General features: G+C 37.4%; 1 protein-coding gene across 3 annotated transcripts in view; it reads right to left on the reverse strand.

The window, feature by feature from the left end:
* Positions 1-25,457, reverse strand: part of EFL1 (elongation factor like GTPase 1) — a 129,634-nt gene that overhangs the window by 77,411 nt on the left and 26,766 nt on the right. For all 3 annotated transcript variants that reach the window (XM_031002416.3, XM_063698774.1, XM_055362799.2), the window contains exons 8-15: positions 21,359-21,482; positions 19,541-19,617; positions 18,693-18,829; positions 17,952-18,074; positions 15,667-15,766; positions 10,574-10,725; positions 10,144-10,310; positions 5,209-5,347 (exon numbers count right to left, since the gene is read on the reverse strand). In XM_031002416.3, coding sequence (XP_030858276.2) covers positions 5,209-5,347; positions 10,144-10,310; positions 10,574-10,725; positions 15,667-15,766; positions 17,952-18,074; positions 18,693-18,829; positions 19,541-19,617; positions 21,359-21,482 — 1,019 coding nt within the window. The remainder of the gene's footprint in view (positions 1-5,208; positions 5,348-10,143; positions 10,311-10,573; positions 10,726-15,666; positions 15,767-17,951; positions 18,075-18,692; positions 18,830-19,540; positions 19,618-21,358; positions 21,483-25,457) is intronic.

Here is a 25,457-nt window from a genome sequence, read left to right on the forward strand (position 1 = left end):
TTAATAGGAGCCTGCAGCAAATATTTATTTTTAGAGATATTCTCAGTAGGGAAAAGAACAAAAGGCTATTGTGTGCTAAACATGGTGAGGTCTCTCTGGTCCCATCTATACCAACTTTATAAACATCAGGTTAGAATTAAATAACTTTAAACTTTAAATCAACTATTTCCAGACCACAAAATCTATTCTACACTTATCGGCACACATAAGTTCTCTAAGTGACTTATAGCTGAGTTCAAATGTGAAATCTGCATTTTTCAAGTGCCAATAGAAGAACTTTCCTTTGGACTTTGACTGAATAATGCTGAATTGTCCAAGAATGCCATGTAATGTTTTCATTTCCTTTTCCAACAAAAATTTTCATCTGCACTTGATAAATTTACTGACTCCGTATCATTTATGATGAAAAGCATATGGGTACCAATCATATTGGTCTCCACTATTTTCTTATTAAATAGGAATTACAACTTTTTCTCAAAGTTTAACAGAAGTAAAAAAAGATGAAGTTTACAGGTGTGCCCTGATCACTATGAACATCTCTTTATATGTGTCCTGTCATGAGTCTGTTAAAACGCAAAAGGAAACAAGAAATTATCTACAATTAGCAATGTGGTCATTTTAAAACATATCCACAAATACTTTGACATGCCTCCCATCAAAAGGCAGAGTCAGTTCCCTCCCTTTGAACATGGGCCAGCTGCAGTGACTCACTTCTAATAAACAGAATGTGGCAGAAGTGGGGCTGAAGGCTTTGAAGGCTAGGTCATAAAAGGTGATATACCTTCCTCCTGGCTCTCCCTGTTGGGTCGCTTACCCATAAAACTTAGCCACCATGCTGTAAGGAAGCCAAGCAGCCATATGGAAAGGCCTTAGTTCTACTCCCAAACAAGGTTCCTTCCAGACAACAACTGGCATCAGCCTCCAGACACGTGCTTGAAATAGCCTCCATATGACTTTAGCCCCCAGGCTTTGGGCCATCTCAATAGACACCACGTGGGGCCAGGTGCAGTGGCTCATGCCTGTAATCCCAGCACTTTGAGGGGCAGAAGCGGGCAAATCACCTGAGGTCAGGAGTTCAAGAGCAGCCTGGCCAACATGGTGAAACCCCATCTCTACTAAAAATACAAAAATTAGCCTGGCTTGGTGGTGGTTGCCTGTAATCCCAGCTACTCGTGAGGCTGAACCTGGAGAATCGTTTGAACCCAGGAGACAGAGGTTTCAGTGAGCTAAGATTGCACCATTGCACTCCAGCCTGGGCGACAAGAGGGAAACTCCATTCCAAAAAAAAATAGACACCACGTGGAAGAGACAAGCTATTCCCACCAAACCATGCCAGAATGGCAGATGCTTGAAAAAATAAGAACCATCTTTATTTTAAGCCACTAGGCTTTGAGTGTTAATTATTATGCAACAACAGGTAATTGGAACATATAGATTATTTCAGCCCAATGCAGCCATCTTATTCTTTCCATTTCAAAACTACCTGAGAAGACAAATCTGTTTCAAAGAAGAAAAAAAAAAATGTTGACATTCCTGGTCTCAGTCAACTCACCCTAGAAAGCCAAAAGCTGGAATCCCAGCATTTATTACCTGTAGCTGCCAGCTAGCCTTCTCTTGGGCAGTTTTCTTCTCACTCCTTAATATACCAGACTCTCGGCTGGGCGCGGTGGCTCATGTCTGTAATCCCAGCACGTTGGGAGGCCGAGGCAGGCAGATCACGAGGTCAGGAGTTCAAGACCAGCCTGGCCAACCTGGTGAAACCCCATCTCTACTAAAAATACAAAAAATTAGGTGGGCATGGTGGCGCATGCCTGTAGTCTCAGCTACTCAGGAGGCTTAGGCAGAAGAATCACTTGAACCTGGGAGGCGGAGGTTACAGTGAGCCGAGATTGTGCCAATGTACTCCAGCCAGGGTGACAGAGTGAGACTCTGTCTCAAAAAAAAAGAAAAAAAAAAAAAATCTATATATATACACACACACACACACACACACACACAGACACACACACACAGACACACACACAGACACACACACACACAGACACACACACAGACACACACACACACACACACACACACACACACACACACACACACACACACACACACACTAGACTCTCTGGCCTCTTCTGTCCTGTCTTAAACTTATTCCTAGCTTTGAAAAGTTGCTTTTATTAAACACCCTGGCTTATGAGACTGCTGCTACTGCTAACATACGCTACACATTTTTAATCAAGGAACAAGTAAAATTTGCCTAAAAAGGTAATTCCATGACTTTGAGGCAGGTAACCAGTTCAAGATGTTTTAATGAAGCCATTAAAATGGGTTATCAATCAACCCGAATAATCATATCAAAACATTTACTCTTCCTCCTAATAAACACTAGGGAGAGAAATATCCTAATTATTCAAATAAGGTTTTTCTTTAAGAAACACAGCCTAAATGTTAAAAGCTAGAAGCAATCTTGAAGATAATCTAGTTTAGAACTTTTTTTAAGCCACTGGGAAACTGACAAAATCCAGGGAAGATCTTCATGACTTAAGTAAAAAATGTCTACCTCACTCCATCTCCACCTAGGATGTCAACCTGCCATCATATAATGACAATTTGAAACTTCAATTCTGTTTGTATTTTACCAAAAAAATTACAAATACAATTTTGTTAGTATTTTATAGCTACAGCAATAAAATGTACTCCATGCAATGTTATTTAATGTTTTATCTTTAAAGTTTAGGATTATGACAAATCCCAGTTAGGATAAACAAAAGTATCCCTGGGAATCCATAGTCTTCTTATAAAAAATTAAAAGTGGCTGTTCTATTTCTATCATAAGAAGTATTAGTAATCATTGCCCTAGTCCAAATCATTTGGGAAAACAAGCCCAGCAAGGTTACATAACTGGCCTGAGGCCATAAAACTAATTAGTGGCAATACTATGGCCAGAATTTTGGTATACTCATGCTTTCTAGTCATGCAGGGGACTCAATCAGATTTCAATTAATAAAAGAAAAACAATTACTATATGTTTCAATTCAAACAGCCCCATCAAAGTGGCTGGCTGCATTTCAGTTCCTTCAATGTTACACTCAAAATCCTTCTGGTAGACTATCTTTCTCTTTAATATAAAGAAAACAGAACCTTAATGGAGGCACCTCAGGCATCACCAGGTGAATGGAAGGCGAATGCAGCCAAGAGTGTGGACTGGCTATTCAAAAGCCATTCACAACCCCAATATCTTTTGCCTTAACTACAGAGGCTGGAAGAGTAAAACACTCAATCCCAGGCCTCCCTGGCAGCTAGAGAGGATATATGACAAAATTACAAAAATGAGAATATATACAGAAGTCACTAGAGAGGCATTTCTTTCCAAATAAAAGCATTAATCCTGTTAGAAGGTCTTGACCCTTGTGCTCTCTTCCTGCGAGGAATGTGGGTATGATTCTCAGAGATATAAGGCCATCTTGCTTCTACGGGGACAAAAGCCACATGCTGAGCCACTGGCTCCCTGATGACACAGAAGAGTCATGACACCAGCCCTGGACTGTCCACCCTTGGGCTTTCTACTGAGTGAAGTTTAAGACTATGCAGTTGGTTTTCTGGTTACTTGCAGCTAAATACAATCTTAACTCTTACAGGAAATAAATCTGGCTTTTCCTCTTCAATCCATTTTTTCCCGAAGTGGTTGGTTGTCCATCAGGCTTAGTCTTATATAAGTAAATTTGGTAAACAAAGATTTAGTCACCTTCATCCTTACCCCATGTTGTGCTACCATCTCACTTTTTTAAAAGGTCAATAAAAGACATCAAGGTATATCTCTTCTCCAAGAATAAATGAAAAATTTTAGCTTATAGTAGGTTTGTCTCCCCGTACCATATGGCAGAGCCAACGCTGCCTTGGAAAGCAGAAGAGAGAGAAATGGTATCTCTCCTTATACACCACTTAACCTCAGTCCTGGAAAGCATCTAGAAATTCAGCAACAGAAAGAAAACCAGAAACGAATGCATGCCACAGTCTCATCCTCTACTAGGGAAAGAACACAAACACCAGGCCTTAATTAGAGAAGATCGTATAAAAACCATTCGCTCAGCAGAATACCTTTTCTTTCCCTTGAGCATCATGCTGGAGATCTTATACCTCATGTTCCATTTAATCTGAGCAATACAGTAATCTCAAGGAAGGCTTATGAACAAAAGTAGGGTGTTTTCCATTCTTCCAATGTCCTTTCTGATAAAGCTGGCTGTGGCAGCTTAATAAGATGTATCAATTGTTAAGGTTAAATGGCATTTTCCAAAGGGATGGAAGAAAACAGGTAACACTGATGAGAAGCTAAGCATTCTACAAATTTCATGCCAGAAAATTAAATAAAGAAAAGAATATATCTCTGTAGGTGAATAGCAACATGCTTTGGCAAATTTTTGGGATTCAAGTTTATAAAATCCAGACAAACCATTAGCTATTCTGGACCAACAGACTAGGCCTTTTTTAAAAAAGTTAAACCTTTTTCTAAAAAGCGGAGAATTCCCAAACCAAGCAATCACTCAATAAATAGCTCTATAGCTGACAATGACCCTAAGGGTTCAGAATCTAACAGTACAATGGGATACAGTATTCTACAATACACTCTGGATCCAAGAGAAATTTCTTAATCTGAGTCTTTAGGGTTGCACTAGGAAACTCAAAAAGTGAATTCTGCACATGGGGGACAGAAGTCAAACAAGTGATAACATTAAGGAGATGAAGAGTAATATTTACAGATATAAACTACAATCAACTAATCTTAGCAAAGCAATATTCAAAGGATAAAAGCACGGGAAAAAAGCAATGAGTTTAAATAGACCTTTACATCAGAATAGTTTCTGACAATTTAGAACCTAATCTGTAGAACCAGAAATGCCTTAGTCATCTAGATTGACTTTATGTGAACAGGAATTTCCCCTCTCACTCTGAAATAAATGGAACTCCAGCTTAGGCTAGAGCATTTACAAATTACTTAAGCAATACATTTTTAAAACAGAGCTACTATAATTTACAGCAAGAAACTGATCTCCATGTTAGTTACTCCAATGTACTAAGTTAAAGATACCAGAAAAAAAAATTATCAAACTAAAGAATAAAGTCATTCCCTTCAAAAATTTCACTAAATTTTCAGTGACATGTTAGATAATCTCCTAGAATGGAGTAAGGATAAAATAAACAGCATCACCCTACCTAGCACATTTCCTGGAGGTACCTCCTCTAGATATTCCAGTTCCCTTCCCATCAGAAGATACAGGTTTTCCAGAGCACAGTATGCCATGTGGGGGACTTGGGGGAGGCCATCTGGTGAAGCTGAGAAGCCTAATGGTACCTGGGCAAAGAAAAATGATTGAAGACAAGTTAGGAGGCATTTGGAAGCATTAATTGGTATTTGTAAAGTTATTTTTATTCATCAGTAAGATATGTTATAGCAACATTTCATGTAAACCTGAAATATGAACATTTGAAATGGTGTGATAAAATATGCCTCACTTTATGAATAAAATTTGAAATACTGAAACTTCTCAAATACTAAAAAATTGTCTATATTCCCATTTAATCATAAGCTCTATGGCTAAGTAACATAAATTCTGTTGTGACCTGGTATTGTCACTTTAGCTGATCCTCATAGTCCCTTGTTATTTATGTGAACCACGTCATACACCAGTTCTGGTGACTACTGTGCTATTATTTGAACACTCATTATTACTATTATCCTTTCAAGTTGTTTTACTCTTATTTATAATGTTCTTCAAGTAGTCAACAAGGGCTGGTGCTAGTGCCAAGTAACATATAAAAATAACTTTGGAAGGGTAGTTAGATGTGATAAAAATCCCAAAAAAAAAAAGGCCTAACTGCTATTATATGCTATATTGTTCATATGGAAGAGCATGCTGTGATATATTAGGAACACTAATACATTTACAGCAAAAATATACAAGTACAAGTACATTAGATTTATTAGCTTCCCGTATATCATATTTATTCTTATGGAACTATTGTCTCAAATGATTCAAATTTTGCATTGTGTGAAGTCTTCAGAAATATATCCACCATATAAATGCAAGTATCCAGAAGGCATTTCAATTAACCAACCAACCAATCTTTGGTGCTCATAGGCCTGGGGTGCTGCCCTAATGCTATGAAGAGAAAAAATGGCTGAGATACAACATAAACAAAGATGATTAACATCAAAAGCATAGGGTGACCAACAAAAAGGTAGTATAGGCAAGTAAATTCATAAAGGTTCAGAGGAAGGAGAGGCCCCTGTGCTAGGGTAGACTCTAGAAATTTCATGAAAATGATGACCTTTCAGGCACATGTTACATCTAAATGTATGTGTTCTGATAAAATGACAACTCTCAAAGTAGCTCTAAAGATGGGCTGGAGAGATAGAAAAATTATAAGAACTGAATAGAAAGAAATGGAATTATCTACACAATATGACCGTCCACTTAAAACAAGCTACGGATAAATTATAATTAGTGAGACAGCTTAGCAAGGTGGCAAAAATGCAAGATCAATATACAAAAGTTAATTATACTTCTATAATTAGGAATAGAAAATGCATAAATAGAATAAATAGCAATAAATAGAAAATATGTGTATTTAAAATGATTTTCAGAATAGCAACAAAATCTAACAAGTGATCAAAACTCTTTATAAATAAAACTATAAAACTTCATGAAAAACATTTAAAATGACCTAAATAAATAGATAAATAAACCTAATACATTAATGGATGGAAAGATGCTGTATTATAAAATGCTGATTCATGCCAAATAGGTGTATGGACATAAAGTAATTCCAATCGAAGCCTCAACAGGGCTTTTCATAGAAGCTGACAAGCTGACCATAAACTTGATATATAGGAGCAAATAGGAACAAACAAGACACTAACAAACAAAAACACGGTAAAGGGATTTGGTCTTTTTGATGTCAAAACATTTAAAAATGAAGATAGCACTGAATAGAGATAGTTAGACACAACCAGAAAAAAATAAAATTAGTCCAGAAACAGACCTATGTACATAGGTAATAATCTGATTTCTGACAGAGTGGACAAAGCTAATCAGTGGATAAAGATGGACTATTCAATAATGTTGGAACAGCTGGACATTTAAATGAGGAAAAAATGAACCTGGATGCCTTCTTTGCAAACAATGAATTAAATATTTAAACATGAAAGGTAAAATATTAAAATTTAGAAGAAAACATAAGAGAGTTTTGTGACTTCAATATAGACTTAATTTCAATTTTCTTAAGATACAAAAAGCAAAACCCATAAAATAATGATAATTCGAGTACATTTACATTAATAACTTCTGCCTATTAAAAGGTACCAAATGGAAAGTAAAAACAAGTTCTACACTGGAGAAGAAATTTGCAAAATTCAAAACTGACAAGGAATTAGTATCCAGAATATACAAAGGACATCTGAAAAGCAGTATTTAAAACAATAAAGTACCATAATAGAAAAACAGGGAAATGACTCCAAGAACTATTAATATCTTCACGAGAACACAAGATTGACCAATAAACACATTAAAAGAGTTATAAGGAAAATGTAAACTAAAACTGCAAAATACCGTAATATACCCATCAGACTGGCACAAATCAAAAGCCTAACAAAACCAAATTTTGGTGAGCATGTGGAACAACTGTAACTGTTAAACACTCCTATTGGGAGTGTAAATCAGAACTACTTTGGACAATAAATTGGAATTATCTTGTTAAGCAAGAGATTACCAAGGCAACTCCACTATAGGTATATTCCCTAGAATTTCTTGTAAAAGTGCATAAGGAGATGTATACAAAAATAATCAAGGTACCATTGATTAGATTTGAAAAAAAAAAAAAACACTAAAACAGCAAATATATAGTGACCAAAACACTGTATAAATAAAATGTACATTTAAGTAAACGAATCCTATGCCACACTGAACAATAAACGAGCTACGGGAATAGGCATTAACATAGATTAATCTCACAAAGTTAAAAAAAAAAAAAGGCAGGTTGTAGAATAACTACAATGAAATTCCATTTATACAAAGTTTCAAAAGCATGCAAATGTGACAATATTCTTTAGAAATACGTACACAGGTGGTAAAACTATAAAGAAAAGCAAGAGAAGGATGTGGCAGACAGACTAAAGGTGCCCCTCCCATGATGCCTGCTTCCCAGTGTTCACACCTTTGTTTAGAAACCTCCTTCCCGAGTGTGAGTGGGACCTGTGACTTGCTTCTTCTAACAAACGGAATATGGCAAAAGTGATGAGATGTCACACTGTGATTCTATACCATCATACAGGACTCTGTCTTGCTAGGAGATTCCTTCTACTCTCTTATATGGCTTGATGAAGAGGGCCTCCAAGTTGGGAAGGTCCATATGACAAGAAACTGTAGGTGGCCTCTAGGAGCTGAGGGCAGCCAAAGGCCAGAAAAAATCTGGGACTCTTAGTACTGCAGGTGCAAATATATGAATTCTATCAACAACCTTTAGTGAGCTTGGAAGCAGGTTCTTCATCAGTCAGTCCTCCAGATGAGAATGCACCCTGGCCAACATTCTGATTGTGGCTTTGTGAGACCCTAAGGAGAAGATGCGGCTAAGCCATGTCTGGTTTTCCAACCCACAGAAACTGTGGATGACAAAATGTGTAATGTTTCAAGCTGCTACATTTGTTGTAATCTGTAATATGCAGTAGCAGAAAACTAACACAAAGGATGAACACAAATTCTGGGTAGGGGTTACTTTGAAGGTAGGTCTGAAATATTTCAGGTTTTTTTTTTAAGCAGTTGGAATTAGGTTTTATGGCGCTCTGGTTACTGAAATAAGAAGCCATTTGAGCTGTCAATTTATTGTATCATTCCTGCTTAAGACATGAGACACATAAGCAACTGATTTCAACCTGTAGTAAAGACACATTATGCAGAGATAAAGTGGATTGTTCATGGAATTTGTAATGCCAAATAAATCAATGTTTCACTAAATAACAATTTCTTGCTCACTTACCTTCACAAAAAAGGAAAAAATTAACTGATACTTGACCCTTACTGATAAACAGCAAACTATCAAGCCAAGATAATCACAGATTACGTAGATGTATAAAAAAATCATAGATGAGTTTTTATACATATTGTATCACTTTCAGACTCCCATAAAACATAACCCTATACACACCAAGTGCTGCGATCTTTCTTGCTAAATTAGAACATGCCATAGCTCAACAAGGACTGCTTCACTGCCACGCAGCACTGCACTCTCCAAGGATTAAACTGCTAAAACTCATGGAATAAGCATTCAAGGCAAAGAAAAACTGATGGCAGAGACTTACTTCAACTGCTACCTCCTTCTCTCTCACTTGTAGCCAAGTACCACAGCTTCCCTGGTTTATCTACACACAGGCTGCTTCCTGCACAGAGAGGAGCATGTGTTTTTGTGCTCATGATGCTCCACGGTGCCAGCTGACAATTTCCTAGCTTACTGCTTTGTGCTGATCCAGACTGGCTACTTGGACCTCTGGCACTGTCTTCATCCTATGACCTCTATTATTTAATTATGATATAATTACATTGTATATATCTTGCTTACTTCCAAAAATGTTCTGAGACATCTCTAGCCTGTGATCTCTGTTTTGCCCCTTGGCTCAGGCATTTTTAGATGCTACCTGTTCACCTACTTACAGACCCTCCTGTCCAGACTCAGGGTCTGTGTGTCATGCAACTCCTGCCTATCCCCTGCTCACTGCCCACACCTTTGGCCTAAGCCAGCTAGTTTTTGGATCTTCCTATTTCTCAAAGATTGGCCATTGCCCTGGCTCCAGCATGACATCTGCTCTTATCAGTTCTTTTCTCTAACCACAAGGTGACTCTTGCCTAGAAGAGAAAAGCCTTATAATTAAATAAGGCCTGAAAATTTGGTCCACATATTGGTTTCCTAAATGCTACTAATTGAGACATATATGACAAATGTTATCAAAGCAACACAAAAGGATACACAGTCACTCAAGTGTGCCTTTCCAGAGACAAACTAAATCTACCAACAAGATAATCACCAGTCCCAACAAAATGTGAAAAGATATCAGACCCTCGAGAAATAATATATAAATATTTTACTTTCAATTCTTACCCTTCGTAAAAACTCAAGAGGACTGTATTTGGGCCCCAAGACAAAAATTTTCTTTCCTCTTCGAGCCACACCACTGAACACCCGAGCAAATGCAATAAAAGACTCTTGGTTGTTTTCTTCCTGGAGCACAGGTTTAGGGGTCATACTTTCCACTTGTTGCTCGTCACCTGACAGAAACAAAAAGATAATTAGTGCCAAGAATGCCCTCTTAATTCAAGAACTGTCTGAAATATAGAAGGAGGAGTGAATATGACATCTTTGGTCAAGTTTCAGAAAAAAAAAAGAAAACAAAACAAAACACCAAGAATGGAAAGAATATTGATAAAAACTACAATTAAAGCTTAAAAAGCTCAAGAACTAAAGGATGAGTGTCCCAAGTTAAGCAAAAAGGCAAATACTTTGCAACAGAGCCTACTTAGGAAAGCTATACCTCTTGGCTCGTCTCCTTTTGGACATGTTTCAATGGCACTCCCATCTTGGGTGGGCTCCAAGGGTGCCTGTCCCTGTGCTGCTGCAAGCTTCTCTGCATGCCTTTGTCTTGCACGCTCATGTCTCTGAGCAATTTCTTCTTGAGTGAGAGGCCTACAGGATATCACAAATATGTTGTCATCTCTCAGTTCATCCAAGTAGGCAAACAGCAAGCATTGACATGGCTGGGTAAGATGAAGATTGAATGTCCCAGCTCCATTCCAGGCAGTTTTGTCCAAGTCCTCTCCCTGTCTGTAGCAATAAGAGAGGGCCTATCAGCCTCTCTCTAATAATGCTGTGTCCCAACTATTCTGAGCTTATGAACTGACATGCAAGAGCCCAAGTCCCCATCTGGAGCAATGTACAATAGTATGGAACCTTTCTCAGATACCTATATTCCTTCTGGAAAAGGCAAAGAACAGGAAGAAGGAAGGGAAACAGTGACAGATACTAGGGTTTGGAACAACTCTGGCAGGGAAACAAGCATAAGGCCTCAATAACTGGGGTTCAAGAGGAAGGGTTCAAGGTCAGGATGAGTACTGGCAATTCATCAGGACTAGAAGGTCAAACTGAAATATCAGCCACTGTGTTAGACCTAAGAAGTACCATCACAGAAAAGGCAGTGTGTGGGTGTGTATGTGTGGTTTTCCATGGGGGTGAGAATGAGGAGGGGTGGGGGAGGTAATTAAGCTCTTTTTCCTAAAGAACTACCCTCATGTCTGTCAGGACACAGAGAAGGTATTTAGAGTTTTAATACTAAAAAGGTGTTGACAAAACGGGAATACTAAGTTGAATACAAATTCTGTTTGGGAGTTTGGGTTTGGAAGGTAGAAACCAGGCAGGTAGACTGTTTCCTAGGACTTGGCTCCCTTCCCACGTAGAGGTCCTTATGAACCTACCTGCATGCTCAACCCCAACACATGAACAAGACCAAACCCTGTCCTAAGGCTGATAGAATAACAGCATCTTCTGCCCTATACTCTGGGAAATGAACATCAAAGCACTCAGGCTAGTTCTCTGGTCCTAACTTTATGCTCCAGCTCTGGAAGCTGGACAACTCTTCATGGTCCCAACACTTTGTGCCTCTCTCCCGTGTTGTCCATCACCTTTGATATTATGATTCCTGCTTTATTTGCCAATCTCAGACTTCACACCTAACTGATAACCTTCATCCCCACTTTGCCATGCCATATTCCCCTCCTCTCTCTGTAAGCACTGGAAGCCATGCAGGTAGCCATTCTGCCTACTTGTCTTCCAAATGGCCACAGACCCTTAGGGCTCCTGATGCAAAGTGGCCTAACTCCTTCTACCTTTCTATTTCATGTAAGCTAACCTGGAAGGTGACTGCTTAAATCATTGACTGTCCACTGCTATACTCTTCAGATATCTGCCTGCTGGACAAGACTTCTCTAGTCCTAGTATCCAGGACTAGACACTACTTCTGCCTTCCTTAGCACCTGTCCCTCAAAATCAATGAGTTTAGTTCCAAGAGTAGGCCCTTCCACTCACACCCACTCTGCTGCAGGTCACTGGGCTGTGCAATAGAATACAAAAATATGAGAAACAATCCTTGAGCCTGGCTTGGTCAGGTGTCTCGTTAGGCAATCAAAACTGCTGGCACTAGGGGGCCACACTACCACTGCAAGAGACAAGCTCCTCATTATAGGAAGCTCTAAATGTCAGAACTTTCAAATACAGAATGAACTCTGCTTCCTCACAATTTCTAGCCATGGCCGCAGTTCTCTCCTCTGGAGCAACATCTAACAAATCTACTTCCCTCTCCTTTCCTTTGAATCACCAGCATTCATGCCTTCCCTGCCTCCCTTCTTTTCCCCAGGCTGAGCATTCTAGCTGTTCCTTCAACCAATCCTTTGACAACTTTCCTTGTTTCTAGACTTTTGCTAAAAACTCATAAGAATATCTGAAAAGTGTGAATTAAAATATAAATACAGAACACATTTTTATTATTAGAGTAGGAAGGAAAAAATACCAGAGGTACCTGCTAGCATCTAAAGAGAAATGGTCTCTTCCAACAGGTTTATCACTATGATCCAGAGACTGTTAATCACTTTACATATATTATAGCACATAATTTATCACAACAATTAAATGAAGTAGATATCATATTCCTATTCTACATATAAGAAAAGGGAGACTGAAAACTTAAGTAACTCGACCCAAAGTCACACAGATATTAAATGGAGGAGCCATAATTCAAATCCAGATCTGTATGGCTCTAAAGTCTATGCTCATTATCACCAGGTTATGTCTTTCCTTCAAGAGGAATTAAAGATAAAATTGTCATCTTATGTAAATGTGATTTCACTTTAGTTTTAGTGAAAAAAGAAGTGTATTTGTTCACCTTGCAGATTAAATCCTCATCTGCCTAAGTTCATGAAGTGATCTGGAATAATCAGCATGTACAGTCATTAAGTAAGCATCAACTGTATAGATGCCTGCTGTCTATCTATGTATCTATCCATCCATCCAGTTAACAACTACTGTGTGCCACGCATTGCTGTGGGCACTGGGAATGATGGTAGAGGGGAACAAAGCAGATAGTAATTAGCAAGGATGTGTAAAAAGTACCCACTGTGTATCCAGCATTTGTTGAGAACAAAGAAATTTAATTACAAGAAAATGGGGCCCCACTAGTGAGGAAACAGCTGTGAGTGTTAAGTTATTTAGGCTATAGTTAAACTAACCATGGATGTTACTTCCTGAAGGGGCAATAGTTACTAATACTGAGATGAAGGAGACCAGAGGTGAGAATGTTGGTCGAAGATTCAAATGTCAGGTTGGAAGGTGAATTTGAAGAAGCAAAGAAAAGAGGCAAGAACACAAGAACAGAGGAGAAAGTCCTGTAACAGTCCCACACTTCATTTACAACCACAGCGGCACTGTTGAGCAGTGAGTAAAGGTCAGTGTCTTCACTAAGTTAGGGAAAAATTATTTTAGGCTTTGTGGGCGCCGAATCCTGTTTCCTGCCTTACTTTTCTCCCTGGCACATATCACTAATACATTGTACTCTATACTAAAGGAAAATAATACTCTGCTATTCCTGGCTTGTATGTCTAATACAATGGAGATGAAAATGCTATCAAACCAACTTCCAATGGTACATTTTCCCAAATTTAAAAAATAAAACTTAAATGAAAAAAAAAATCAGCTAGAAGATGGAAAAGAACAAAGTAATGGTGATGACCTTGCCCAGGTATACCTGAAAACACTATATTATTATGTAACAATTATTGAACCTGATATACTGGTTAAAAAACAATGACAAAAATAAAATCAGTAAAAAAAACTTCATGGAATAGAATGGATTGCACTATCAGAAATATACTAAAATCAGAAAAGCATATGATGAATTATTAAGAAAAATGCTTAAAGAAAATGTAATTAATAGTAGAGGCATAGTAATACTATTATTCATCAGCAAGAAACGGAGGATGGGTAGAGCTAGGAATTTTAAATGATATAAATACATGTATTTCAAATCTTAACAGCAAGTTTTCCAATTATCTGATATTCCCTATGATTCTACCAGAATCTCTCAGATACTCCCAATGGCCAAAAAACATCCAATATCCTAAACTTGTTACTACAAGAAATTGTTACTACATGTAGCACTGAAATATTATCTGGGAGTAGCCTAGATACATAATTAGACATTCATTCATTCCATTATTCACTCACTTACTTACTCAGTTAGCCACTCATTCACCCATTCACTGACCTGTTATTCCCCCATTTGGATACTCACTCATTCATTCTTCATTTACTCACCCATCTATTCCTTTACTTATCCCCACGGCAAAAATTATTGAATACACTTAATGTCCAAATCACTAGGGAAGTACTAAAAAACAAAGTATAACCTTTCCCCTGAAGGACAAACAGAATTTTATCAGAGGAACAGAAGCCTTCTCAGATGGAGGAACAGCACAAGTACAGATAGGACATTTGTTCAGACACTAGTATATTAGAGAAACAGAAATAAAAATCTAGTCGAAACATGGTTTGGGGTCAGGTCACGGTGGGTCGGAAATGCCACTAAGACAGGTCAAGTTTATTTCACGGGCTGATGATCTGACCTTCAGTCACTCACATATCATTTTCATGATTTCTGCTATATCTGCATATTATTATTTAATACTTATTTAAATGCACAAACATTTTTAACTCAATAAAACTTTAAAATCTCATCATGGTAAAGGCTTTATCACTTGACATACACAGGCAATACACACAAATACACATTAAAATAAATATGACAACTAACTAAATTAAAACTTGTTTCCCTAAGTACCACTGAAATCATCGCCAACACTTTACACTTGAATCAAAACTGCTCAAGACAGTGAGAATCATTAAGGGTTTTTGAGCAAGAGACATATCTTCATAGCTGAGTCTTATAAAGATCACTCTAAAGAAAGAATGGCAAGTGGATCAGTGGAACTAAAGATGGGGCAGGAGAACCAGCTAGGAGGTTGCTGCAACAATATCCACAAGAGATGATCAGAATCTAAACTAGCGGGGGAAGCAGCAGAGACAGAAGGAGGGGAACACACATAAAAAACAGGAAATGTAGAAGAGACAGATTCCCCAAGACTCTGGAACTTGAGGAATATCCCTCTCCTACACCCATCACATCTGTGCACACATAATACACACAAGGAAGCAGAGATCCTCATACATTCATAATCTCTACTGAGGTAGACAGAATTAGATGAGACAAGGCAGGCTTAGATTAGAACTTGCCTGACATGTTTAATAAAAGTTAATTGTTGCTACTACTGCTAACATACTCTTCAAACTTATATCACTTCAATTCAATATCCCAGAGCTGATTTCAACAGCTTTCTCCTACAGAGGTATCACAAAAGGATACACTACTGTATAAATTGTATGTTACCCTGGGGGTTGGCTTGATATGAATTCTGGGTTGAGGAGGAAAAGCATTATCCATGCCCCCCCTACCCACAGCCCAACTGCATCCCACCAAACATACACCATATTCCTAGCCCAGCCCAACTTTCCCCTTTCCCTTACCTTGGCTTATTCTGAGGCATGGCCTTAGCATCAACTGCAAACATTTTGGAAACAAATATAATAACTGGAGCAGTGTCCTCACTTCCACATTTCATAAAAGCTAAACAAATAGGAAGTAAAAATGTCACTATTTTTCCCATTATTAAAAAAAAAACAGATTTTTCTGGAAAACAATTAAAATGTTTAGAACATGGATGGCATCATCGAAATACACCAGAAGTCCATAACTTTTTCCAACTATGATAAAAATTTTAATTAGAAAAGGGTAAGATTGCTAGGAAAGAATAGCAGAGCAAGAGCAAACAGTTGGCAGAAATAAGAAAAGAAAAGCAAGTAAATTTGACAGGGTGAGGGATCTCATATGAAAGCTAAAGCTATGCAATGAGGTTAACCACCTACCATAAGCACTAATACATTTTTCACTGTATCAAGTATAGAAAATAGAACTGAGGAATGTTACCAAAGGCCAACAATCAACAAGGTAGCTTGTTAATAAGATACATAAAAATCAATAGCTTTCCCAATCCCCCACAATAACAAGTTAGAAAATAAAATGGACAAAAATACTGTATTATGATATTAACAAATTCTTAGAAATAAATTAAGATTCAATACTATTAAGATACCAATTCTCCCTAAATACACAAATTTTAATGCAATTTCATATTAACATATGAACATTTTCCTTAACCTATACTGGAGGTAAAAAAACATTGATTAATGAATTTTTTAAAACAATTCCATCACCTCACATTAAAATAATTTGTATACAAAGAATTCAACAGTAAAATATAAACAAGAAAAAAGAAAACTACAGGAAGTAAGAATCAAACATGTATCAGAAGTCTTGCCAGTGGAAGCTTTGAATGAGGAACAGAATGACATGCCCTGATTTATATCTTAAGAGGATCACTCTGTTTTGTCTGCAATAGTTGAGAAAACACTAACAGGAATCAAGAGCAGAAGCAGGGATACTAGTTGTTTCGTTGTTGTTGTTGTTGTTTGTTTGTTTGTTTTTTCAGATGGAGTCTTGTTCCGTCACCCAGGCTGGAGTGCAGTGGCATTATCTCGGCTCACTGCAACCTCCGCCTCCCAGGTTCAAGCGATCCCCTGCCTCAGCCTCCCGAGTAGCAGGGACTACAAGCGTGTATCACCACGCCCAGTTAATTTTTGTATTTTTAGTAGAGACGGAGTTTCACCATGTTGGCCAGGAAGTGAAAACACTGGGAAATAGTTGAATTCTGTATTTCAAAGGAAGAATAAACAGGATTTGCTGATGGACTGGATGTTGGAGTGTGAGATAAATATAAGGGCCATAGATGACTCCAAGGTTTTTGGACTGAGTAAATGAAAAGACTGAGGTCCCCCTAACTGAGATGGGAATGACTAGGTGAGCAGGCTTGGGGATAAGATAAAAAGTCCAGTTGGGGATATGTTCAGTTGAGATGCTTCTTCGACAACACAGTGTAGAGGGAGTTCTAGATATCAGTCCAGAGTCCAGAAAACAGACATGCTCTGAAGACACATAATTGTGGGAATTATGAGTATGTAGCTGTCATTTAAAGTCTTGAGATTGGGTACAATTATCAAAAGAGGGACTACAGGTAAAATAGATGAGGATCAAAGACTTGAACCTTGCTTGAGGCACCCCAAAGTTAAAAAGCCAGGGAGATGAGGAGGAATCACAAAAAGAGATTATTAAGGATAAGCAGCCAGGGAGACACGAAGAAAAGCAGAAGCAAGGGAACGGAAGCAATGGAAGCCTAGAAGTCAAGGCAAGAAAGTGTTTCAAGGAGGAGTGATCAACTGCGTCAAATGCTAGTGACAGATCTAGTCCTATGAAGACTGAAAACTGGCCATTAGATTTAATGAACCAAAAGTCAACAGGGATGCCAAGAATAACAGTGTAGTGGTTTGGGGGCAGGGTTACAAAACCAATAGAACTGGAGGAAAAGAATTAGAGATAAGAAAATACATGGAGACAAATTTCATGGAACCTACGAAGCCCACAATGGGAGCTTCTTTTCTCATGAGGAGTATGTGTACAAGAAGTCACTGGTCTCACCCTACTGGCTGAGCAAAATGGCTGTAACAAGAAAATCTTTGGGGTGAGGGTGGGAGGCAAAACTGGTGAAATGGTCATTTGTGAAACTGTTCATCTGTGGAAGTGGACATTTGGCAAATTGGCCATTTAGCAAACTAGCATTCAGCAAACTGGTCTACAGCAGCCTGGATGGAGGACAGTCAATGACATGGTATATTCCAACAGGTCCATCTTTCCTCACCTGCTTTCAGTGCTTGAGTTTCTGGTGGAAGAGAGTCAAAAGTTTGTGATCCTGTGCACATCAGTCTCTCCACTCTCTCGGCTGTAATATCAAGGGGACTAGGAAGTTTCTGACACACCATAGCTGAAGTCTGTTGTTAAGGACTCAAAACCTTGAGCCAGTGCCTCCCACCAAGGCGAAGATTCACTGTATGCACTAAATATTGAGGTAACAAAGTCTGTCCATACAGAAAATGCCTGTGCTATAAGGCAACCCTGCTTTATGCATCACATCTCAAAACATGTATACAATTTCAGGGAGTTCACAAACTCCTTAAAGCTCAGAAAGGATCCTCATGACAGATACTTTAACACTGAGGCCCACGGAACAAATGAGAACAGAGCTTAGCAGGTTGGCTACAGGTGACCTTGAAATGAAACAGTTATCTAACACAAACATCTAAATCATCTACTTATATTTGAATCTTAGTGTAAACATTTTTATTTTTATAGATTACTAAACAAACACAAAACGAATAGTCTTCCTAAAGAAGTTCACTATTAGTAATGTTAACACAAATTAGTATTAGTGTATTAATTATCAAAGTATTTGATACAGTTTCATGGTAGAACACTAAATAAGCAGAGAAGACTTATTTTGGATTGAATGTTATTTCCAGACAATTTCTTGGTTGCCATAATGCATTGCTTTTTCTAGCTTTATCAAAACTATTTCATTAAAAACCATTAGAATAAAGGATACCAAGAACAGCATGGGATATGGGTAGCCACTGACTGCAAATGGCGTTGATCTGAACTTTAGGGTCTGAATGTCGTGCCTCCCGGGCTCCAATTTTTAATCCTAAAGAAGTCACTATTTTATCAATTTTGTCTTTGTCCCTGTGGTAAACACAAGATTGGAGAGGGGAAATGTCATATGCAGATATAAGCAGGCAGTGGAACCCAATATTATTTGGCATATTTTTACCCTAATGTGTTACTTTTTCAAAAAAAGCTAAAAATGATTGAAGGGAATCCTGCTGCCACACAAGGGTCCTCCCCAACCTCTACTCTTACACTTTCAAGTGAATCCTTCTTTAAGATTTCCCAGGAAGTACTTCTCCACAATCTCCTCAAGCAAGCTATATCAAGTGGTAAAGCAGTCTTACAAATAAGTGCTAACAAGTCATTACTCCATCTCAGGAATAACTTAGAAAGCAAATTTACTAAAGCAAACTTATACCAGAAAAGTTATTTCTCAACTTCCCCATTAATGATCCTAGCTATCAAGCACCTTTTCTACTTTAATAACTATTTTTTAAACGTGGATTTGCATAAACAAAGACCCAATGTTTCTTTCTATCCTTTCATCTCTTCTCCTCAGCACTCTATAAAATATTGCTATCCTGTCCCTCCAACATCACCCTTTAGCTGGGTTACATAGACTTCTTTAAATTGCTTCCAAGCCCTGTAATCAACTCATCTGTAGAAGCTCTGTTCATTTTCTCAGAAAATCTCAGCTTTCTGAAATATGACTCATCAAACTGGAAAGTGAGACAAATTATACTGCCTAAAGATGCCTAAAGGTAAACAATGTTATAAGAGTCTTACTTTTTCAAAACAGCATCATACAAACTCCATATATTTTCCAGGATCAACTGTACAAATAAAGGTTTCTTTCCTTTGGCCTGTACAAAAGAACATATGGGCTTAAGTTCCTGAACATTTAATAGGCATTTATATATTCCTTCTTGACATGCTTTTATTATCAATATGTTTCATTTCTACTTGAAAATATTTATTCAAAAATAAGGTAGATGAAAGTAGTTATAAGAATGCACTAAACAGCCAATAATCCACAATCAATAATAATCCACTGTTCTTTCCTCTGGGAACCATAGACTTTACAAGTGATATGACCATTCGTGGGTCATATTACCATGGCTGCCATCAAACAAATACACACAGCACACAAGTCAAGAGCTAAAACTTCACTCTGCACATGCGGGCTCTTTCCATGGACTTCAGTCTAAAATTATGTTAGAAGAAACATAAAGCATTCTTAAACATATTTCTAAAGGTTCACAAGGATAGGAAAATTTTGAAAACCCAAAAAACCCCATCATTACTCTTAACAAACTATGCAAAAAGTTAATAGCAAGAGCACATTGAGGGGTATACTCTCCCATATACATGAGATGGGATATATTAATAAATTGATACCTCCTTTCTGAAGAACTACTGGCAACAGTATTAAGAAATTAAAAGTCATTGGCTTAGAATGCTCAGTTTAAAAAAAAAGCATCATGAAGACATAAAACTTATGCACAAAGATGTCTATCATAACTCTACAATATCAAAACATTTGAAAAAAACTATGTCCAATCTTAAGAGAATGATTCATAAATGATAGTGCTCTCACAAAATAAAATAACAGGTGCTTACTGAATTATTTCATAGAATCATCATAACTATCCTATGAGATAAGTGCTATTATCTCAATTTTACAGATGAAATAACTGAGATAAAAGTCATAGAGCCAATAAGTGGTGGAGCCAAAATTCAAACACAGAGTCAACTCTCAAGGCATGCTCTTTCCCACTTAGCTATATTCACTCCCTTTAAAATATATTGTTTATAAAAAAGCTTTTAATGGCAAGGGAAGATGTTCATGATATGACAAAAGCAAAAGGGCAGCTACGTTGTATAAACAGCATATCTCAACTGAGGGATGTATATATCTATGTAAAAAGAATGAAAGAAATTACCAACATCTAGCAGTGCTGGCTTCGATTTCTTTGTTTACTGTGGCTTTATACTTGTGAATATTTTCTCAAAGCAATGTATATGATTTTCAATGAGAATAAATTTATGAAATCATGGTTTTTACATTAAAAACATAAAGCTCCAAGAAAAGTATCCTTTGAGGGTATACGACAGCATTCCTACACCACCTCTATCTATAGAAGAAGGGGTTTCAGGGAGCACCCACCTCTCCCAATCTACACTGCACGATGACCAGCATGCCGTGAGATAAGGCCTCAGCTGAGACTAGAAGGACAGTGTGAACCATACAGGGATGTCTAGAAGAGACATCTCTTTATGGTGACAGAGACAAACAAATGCACAGCACAAAATGTGTGTCTTCAGGTGCCCAAGATCTAAGATTTTTGGTCTTCTGAAAAAAAAGAAAAGAAAGAAAAGAAAAGGCAGTTCTTTGCTCACTATACTTAAAAGGACTAAGAATTCTGTATGAATAACACCTGTATATGGACTTGTAAGCCTTTCCCAATTATATACAGTAAAAAATCCCTCATGAACTCACCTGCATAAATTAAGGCTGAATTACATTTATTAAAGATATTACAGTATAGGTTTTCATAGGGCAAGAATATGACCAACAATCAAAAGGGACATATAACACATTACCTGATCACCCTTCATGATCTTTTTAGCCTTCATATTTATATAGTAATCTCCCCACAAGGTTTTCACAAGAACTTCCTTTTTGATGCCAATTTTTTGACTGTAGATTCTGGCGAAGTGCTCAATTCTGAAAGAAGACCAAATGTTCATGTTATTAATAACAACGATTATTGATTTCTGTGACAGGTACTGTTCAAATTTCTTTACACGTGTATTACTAAACTTAATCCAGTATCCTACAAAATTTCCTCATTTTACAGAAAAGGGTAATGAAGCAGAGATATCACACAGGGAACAAGTGAGGTGGGGATTTAAATCCAAGCGGTCTGGCTCCAAAGCCCATGTTCAGGTCTATACTAATATGAATTGTACTACATGCTATAGCTTTCTTTCTTAATTTTGCAGGTGTAAAACAAGATAAAATTAGGAACAAGAAAATGCAAGCTCCAGCTGCCTGTCGCAACTATGCCAACAATAAAATTTTATTTCAGCTACTCACTGCTGTTAAGTGACAGTTGCTCACAAATGAAAGAAATTCTTGAGCCACAACCTGCCAAAACAAGATTTTTATTATCCTAGATTAATGGTAAACATACACACACTGACTTAACTTGCATCAGCCCACAGAGAAAAACCACTTACCACCGTGGTCTCCAGTCACAGGAAGACAGTCAATCAACAACTAAGGGTCCTATATATAGCATCTGCATTGTCTGGATAAAGGACCTAAAAAATACCTTTTCTTTAGAGAACAATCTAGTTTAAGGTTTGAGATTAGAATTTTCAAAGTACCAGCATCTTAAAAGATGCCTGCTCAGGAAAAAAAAAAAAGGATATCCCCAGTTTTTTTCCACACCATACTGAAAGCCCAACCTAATGCAATCGCACAAGAAAAGGAAATAAAGGGTATACTGATTAGAAAAGAAGAAATAAAACTATCTTTGTTCGCACGTGACTCTTTAATCACTCTTCCACAAATGAAGACAAGGTGAAAAGCTGAAATCCACTGGTAGAGTTCCTATGCCTCAGAAAGAAAGCAGGCTCTGCCTTGCTGCCTCCTCTGTGGATCCCTAAAAAGAGTCAGGCCTCCTCCTGGCTTCCTGTGTTTCAGCACACCCAGAACGGCACACAGAGCCTTACTTCCAGATGTTAAGTCAGGATACCCTTATCTCTGTGGCTTTTCATTTATCAATACCCAGTTTTGCTAGGCAGGCTGCAACCTGCCATGCAGATTTGCAAATCCAATTCAGGACCTACAGGCAGGTCCAAGGTCTACACATGGAAGGAAACAATAGGAGGCAACCACTGTGGACTGACTTCCCAGGCATTCTCCAACCTAACCTTAGAAGGGAGCCCTATTCGTTAGTAGTGATGCTCCCTGGGGCTTCAATAATACAGCTGAAGCTTTGCTCTCCATATTGGCGACTTGGGTCTATTCTTAGATGGTTAAAACCAGAGATAATGACTGAGCGATGAATACATGAAACCTGTGACATTTTCTTTCTTTTAAATTTGAATTATTTTTTCACCTGATATAGGACCAATTTTTGTATATCCTTCACTGACACTTAAATTTTGACTTTAATTATTCTATTCATATGGTTCATGTTCCTGTCTACTAACCTGTGAAAATCGCCCCCAAACCATGTGCCTACAGAGTTCTACTTATAGTTCTATTTTTGTCTCATGCACTTTGTTGTTATGATAATTGATAGTTAATCTCTTCACTAGTAAATGTGTCAATTATCTATATGAAAATGATCCTTATGCCATAATTCATTTACCATAAATCCTATTTTATTGTTAATATTGCCAAACCTCTCTTTTCATTCACAATTGGTTGACATAATCTGAGCTAAAGCTTTGGTATTTAGCCTCTGTCCATTATGCTTTATGTTTATCTCTTTTATGTAGCAAACTTATGGATTTATTTTTTTAATAAAATTTCCTTTCTAAAAAATATCTCCTTAGTAGGGGATTTCATACATTTATTGGCATAGTCACTTATTGGTACAACTGTTTTGATCAGTTAGATTTCTGATGTGGTTTCTATTCTTCCAGGATTTTTTTTTAAATGTTGATTTGTGTTACCCAGACTGTACTATACATTATTTTATCTTTTATAATGACATGTCAGATAAATATCCTGCTGTTAATTCTGAAAGTGGTAAACTTAAAGATTTTTATAAATAAACACTCTAAAACCTCTATCAAAATCATAAATTATAGTAAGACATTTGCCCATTTGCTTAGGCTAGGGTCTTCTAGTCCACCATATCAAATATTCACACGTGTACACATACGGGTACACAAATCTTTCAAAAATCTTGTTGCTTATCCTTTTCATTCTTTTTTATCCCGTAGTTACCACAAAATTTGCTTAACATCAACCCATTCCACATTACTGCTAATGCTTTTATTTATTTTTGTCATTAATTAGTTACAATTTTTAAACACTGACAATTTCTAGCACTTCTCCATTCTTGAATTCTATTTTAATTCATTTCCTCTACAGAGTAACTGCAAACAAGATTCTAAGAGACCTGCAGAAAGATTTATATTCCAAGACTACTTATCTATTCGTTGCCTATCTTCCTGAATGACAACTCAGTCAAGTATGAAATTACTGAGCCACACACCCTTTTGCCCTCCAAGCTACCCAGTGGATTAATGTTAACTACAGAATTCTAATACTCGGTTACACAAAGACAAGTAAATCTATTACAAAGGGCTTTTCATTTATCTTCTCTCCTGTCCCTCTTCTATAAGGTTGAGGACTCAGTTCTATGTATCTAAAACAAGAACTTAGATTCTTGATGCTACCCATCCAAGTCAATGTGCTTCTGCTTTTCAGAGCAGACTCTCCCAGATTAACATCAATTAACAGGACAGATTTAGGGAGAAGACCTAGGTTCAGCCTCTAGTCACACTTCTTAATCCTTTCCCACTGCAGAGTTTATAGAACCATCTTGCAAATTCTGGAATGTGCTCATTTTCCACCTTTTGTGACACATGCAGCTGTCAACTTGGCCTATTCACTGACATTTTAGAGGAAAATGGGAAGGAAAAAGTCTCTGGTGCTTTCATTTCCACCACTACTTTCCCATAAATTCACATATCAACTTGTTGAGAACAGACAATAGCCAATCTCTAAATCTGACCTTGTCTAATACAGGGGAACATTCATTTATTGGCTGATAGTATCTAAAAATGTCAAAAGTAAGGGCTATGTAAATTACCCTTATTCTATCCATTCACCTTTCTCCCTATTCCCTGTCCTTCCACAATAAACTTCCCCCAATTTGTGTGATTTAGACTAAAATTAGCATAAAACATTGAATTACTTATGAGAATCACTGTAAGAAAGGGACAAGCCTCCCATCTTGTGGCTTATTAGCAGAATGCTCACAAATCAGGAAATCAACAAGTATGACCCTATTATACGACTGAATGAATCACTGTGAATGAATCTGAAGAAAGTCTTGAAATCATCTTCGCCCAATATTCTTGTTTTTTCAGATAAGTAAACTGTGGCCTAGAAAGGTGATAATGACAACCCATCAACCATATATGAAAAGTACAAATTCTCAGCAGGTTCACAATTTCTATTTTCATCATATATGCATTACTTCAATTTATTTAGCTCTAGTATCATCTTTCGGGCATCAAATGGACTAAGATATCTACAATTTATTACAAACAGAAAATTATGATATTATATTACACTGCTCTGCCTAAGACAAAATCTGGTCAAAGGGAAATTGGAGAACAAGTTCCTGTAAAAAGGAAAATACATTTTAAAAAATGGAGCCAGAGATTTGTTAGGCTACTCCCAAGCCTTGCATTCTAGTCAGCTCCTGATCCTTTCTTTCCAATTCTAAGTCATACTGATATAAATTTCATGAAGAGACTCTGTTTTCTCCTAGTGCATCATTTCTAGTTCTATGATCCCTGCAAATTACATGCAATATCAAGCCCACAACTAAAGTTAACTACAGTTATGGTCCCACTATTATTTATCCAAACCACAGACATTTTTCTCAAAGTAATAATCTTTTAACTACATTTGGATTTTTTGATTCCACAAGTCAGAAACTGTTGT

This window comes from Gorilla gorilla, chromosome 16, assembly GCF_029281585.2.
Source record: "Gorilla gorilla gorilla isolate KB3781 chromosome 16, NHGRI_mGorGor1-v2.1_pri, whole genome shotgun sequence".
NCBI lineage: Eukaryota > Metazoa > Chordata > Mammalia > Primates > Hominidae > Gorilla > Gorilla gorilla.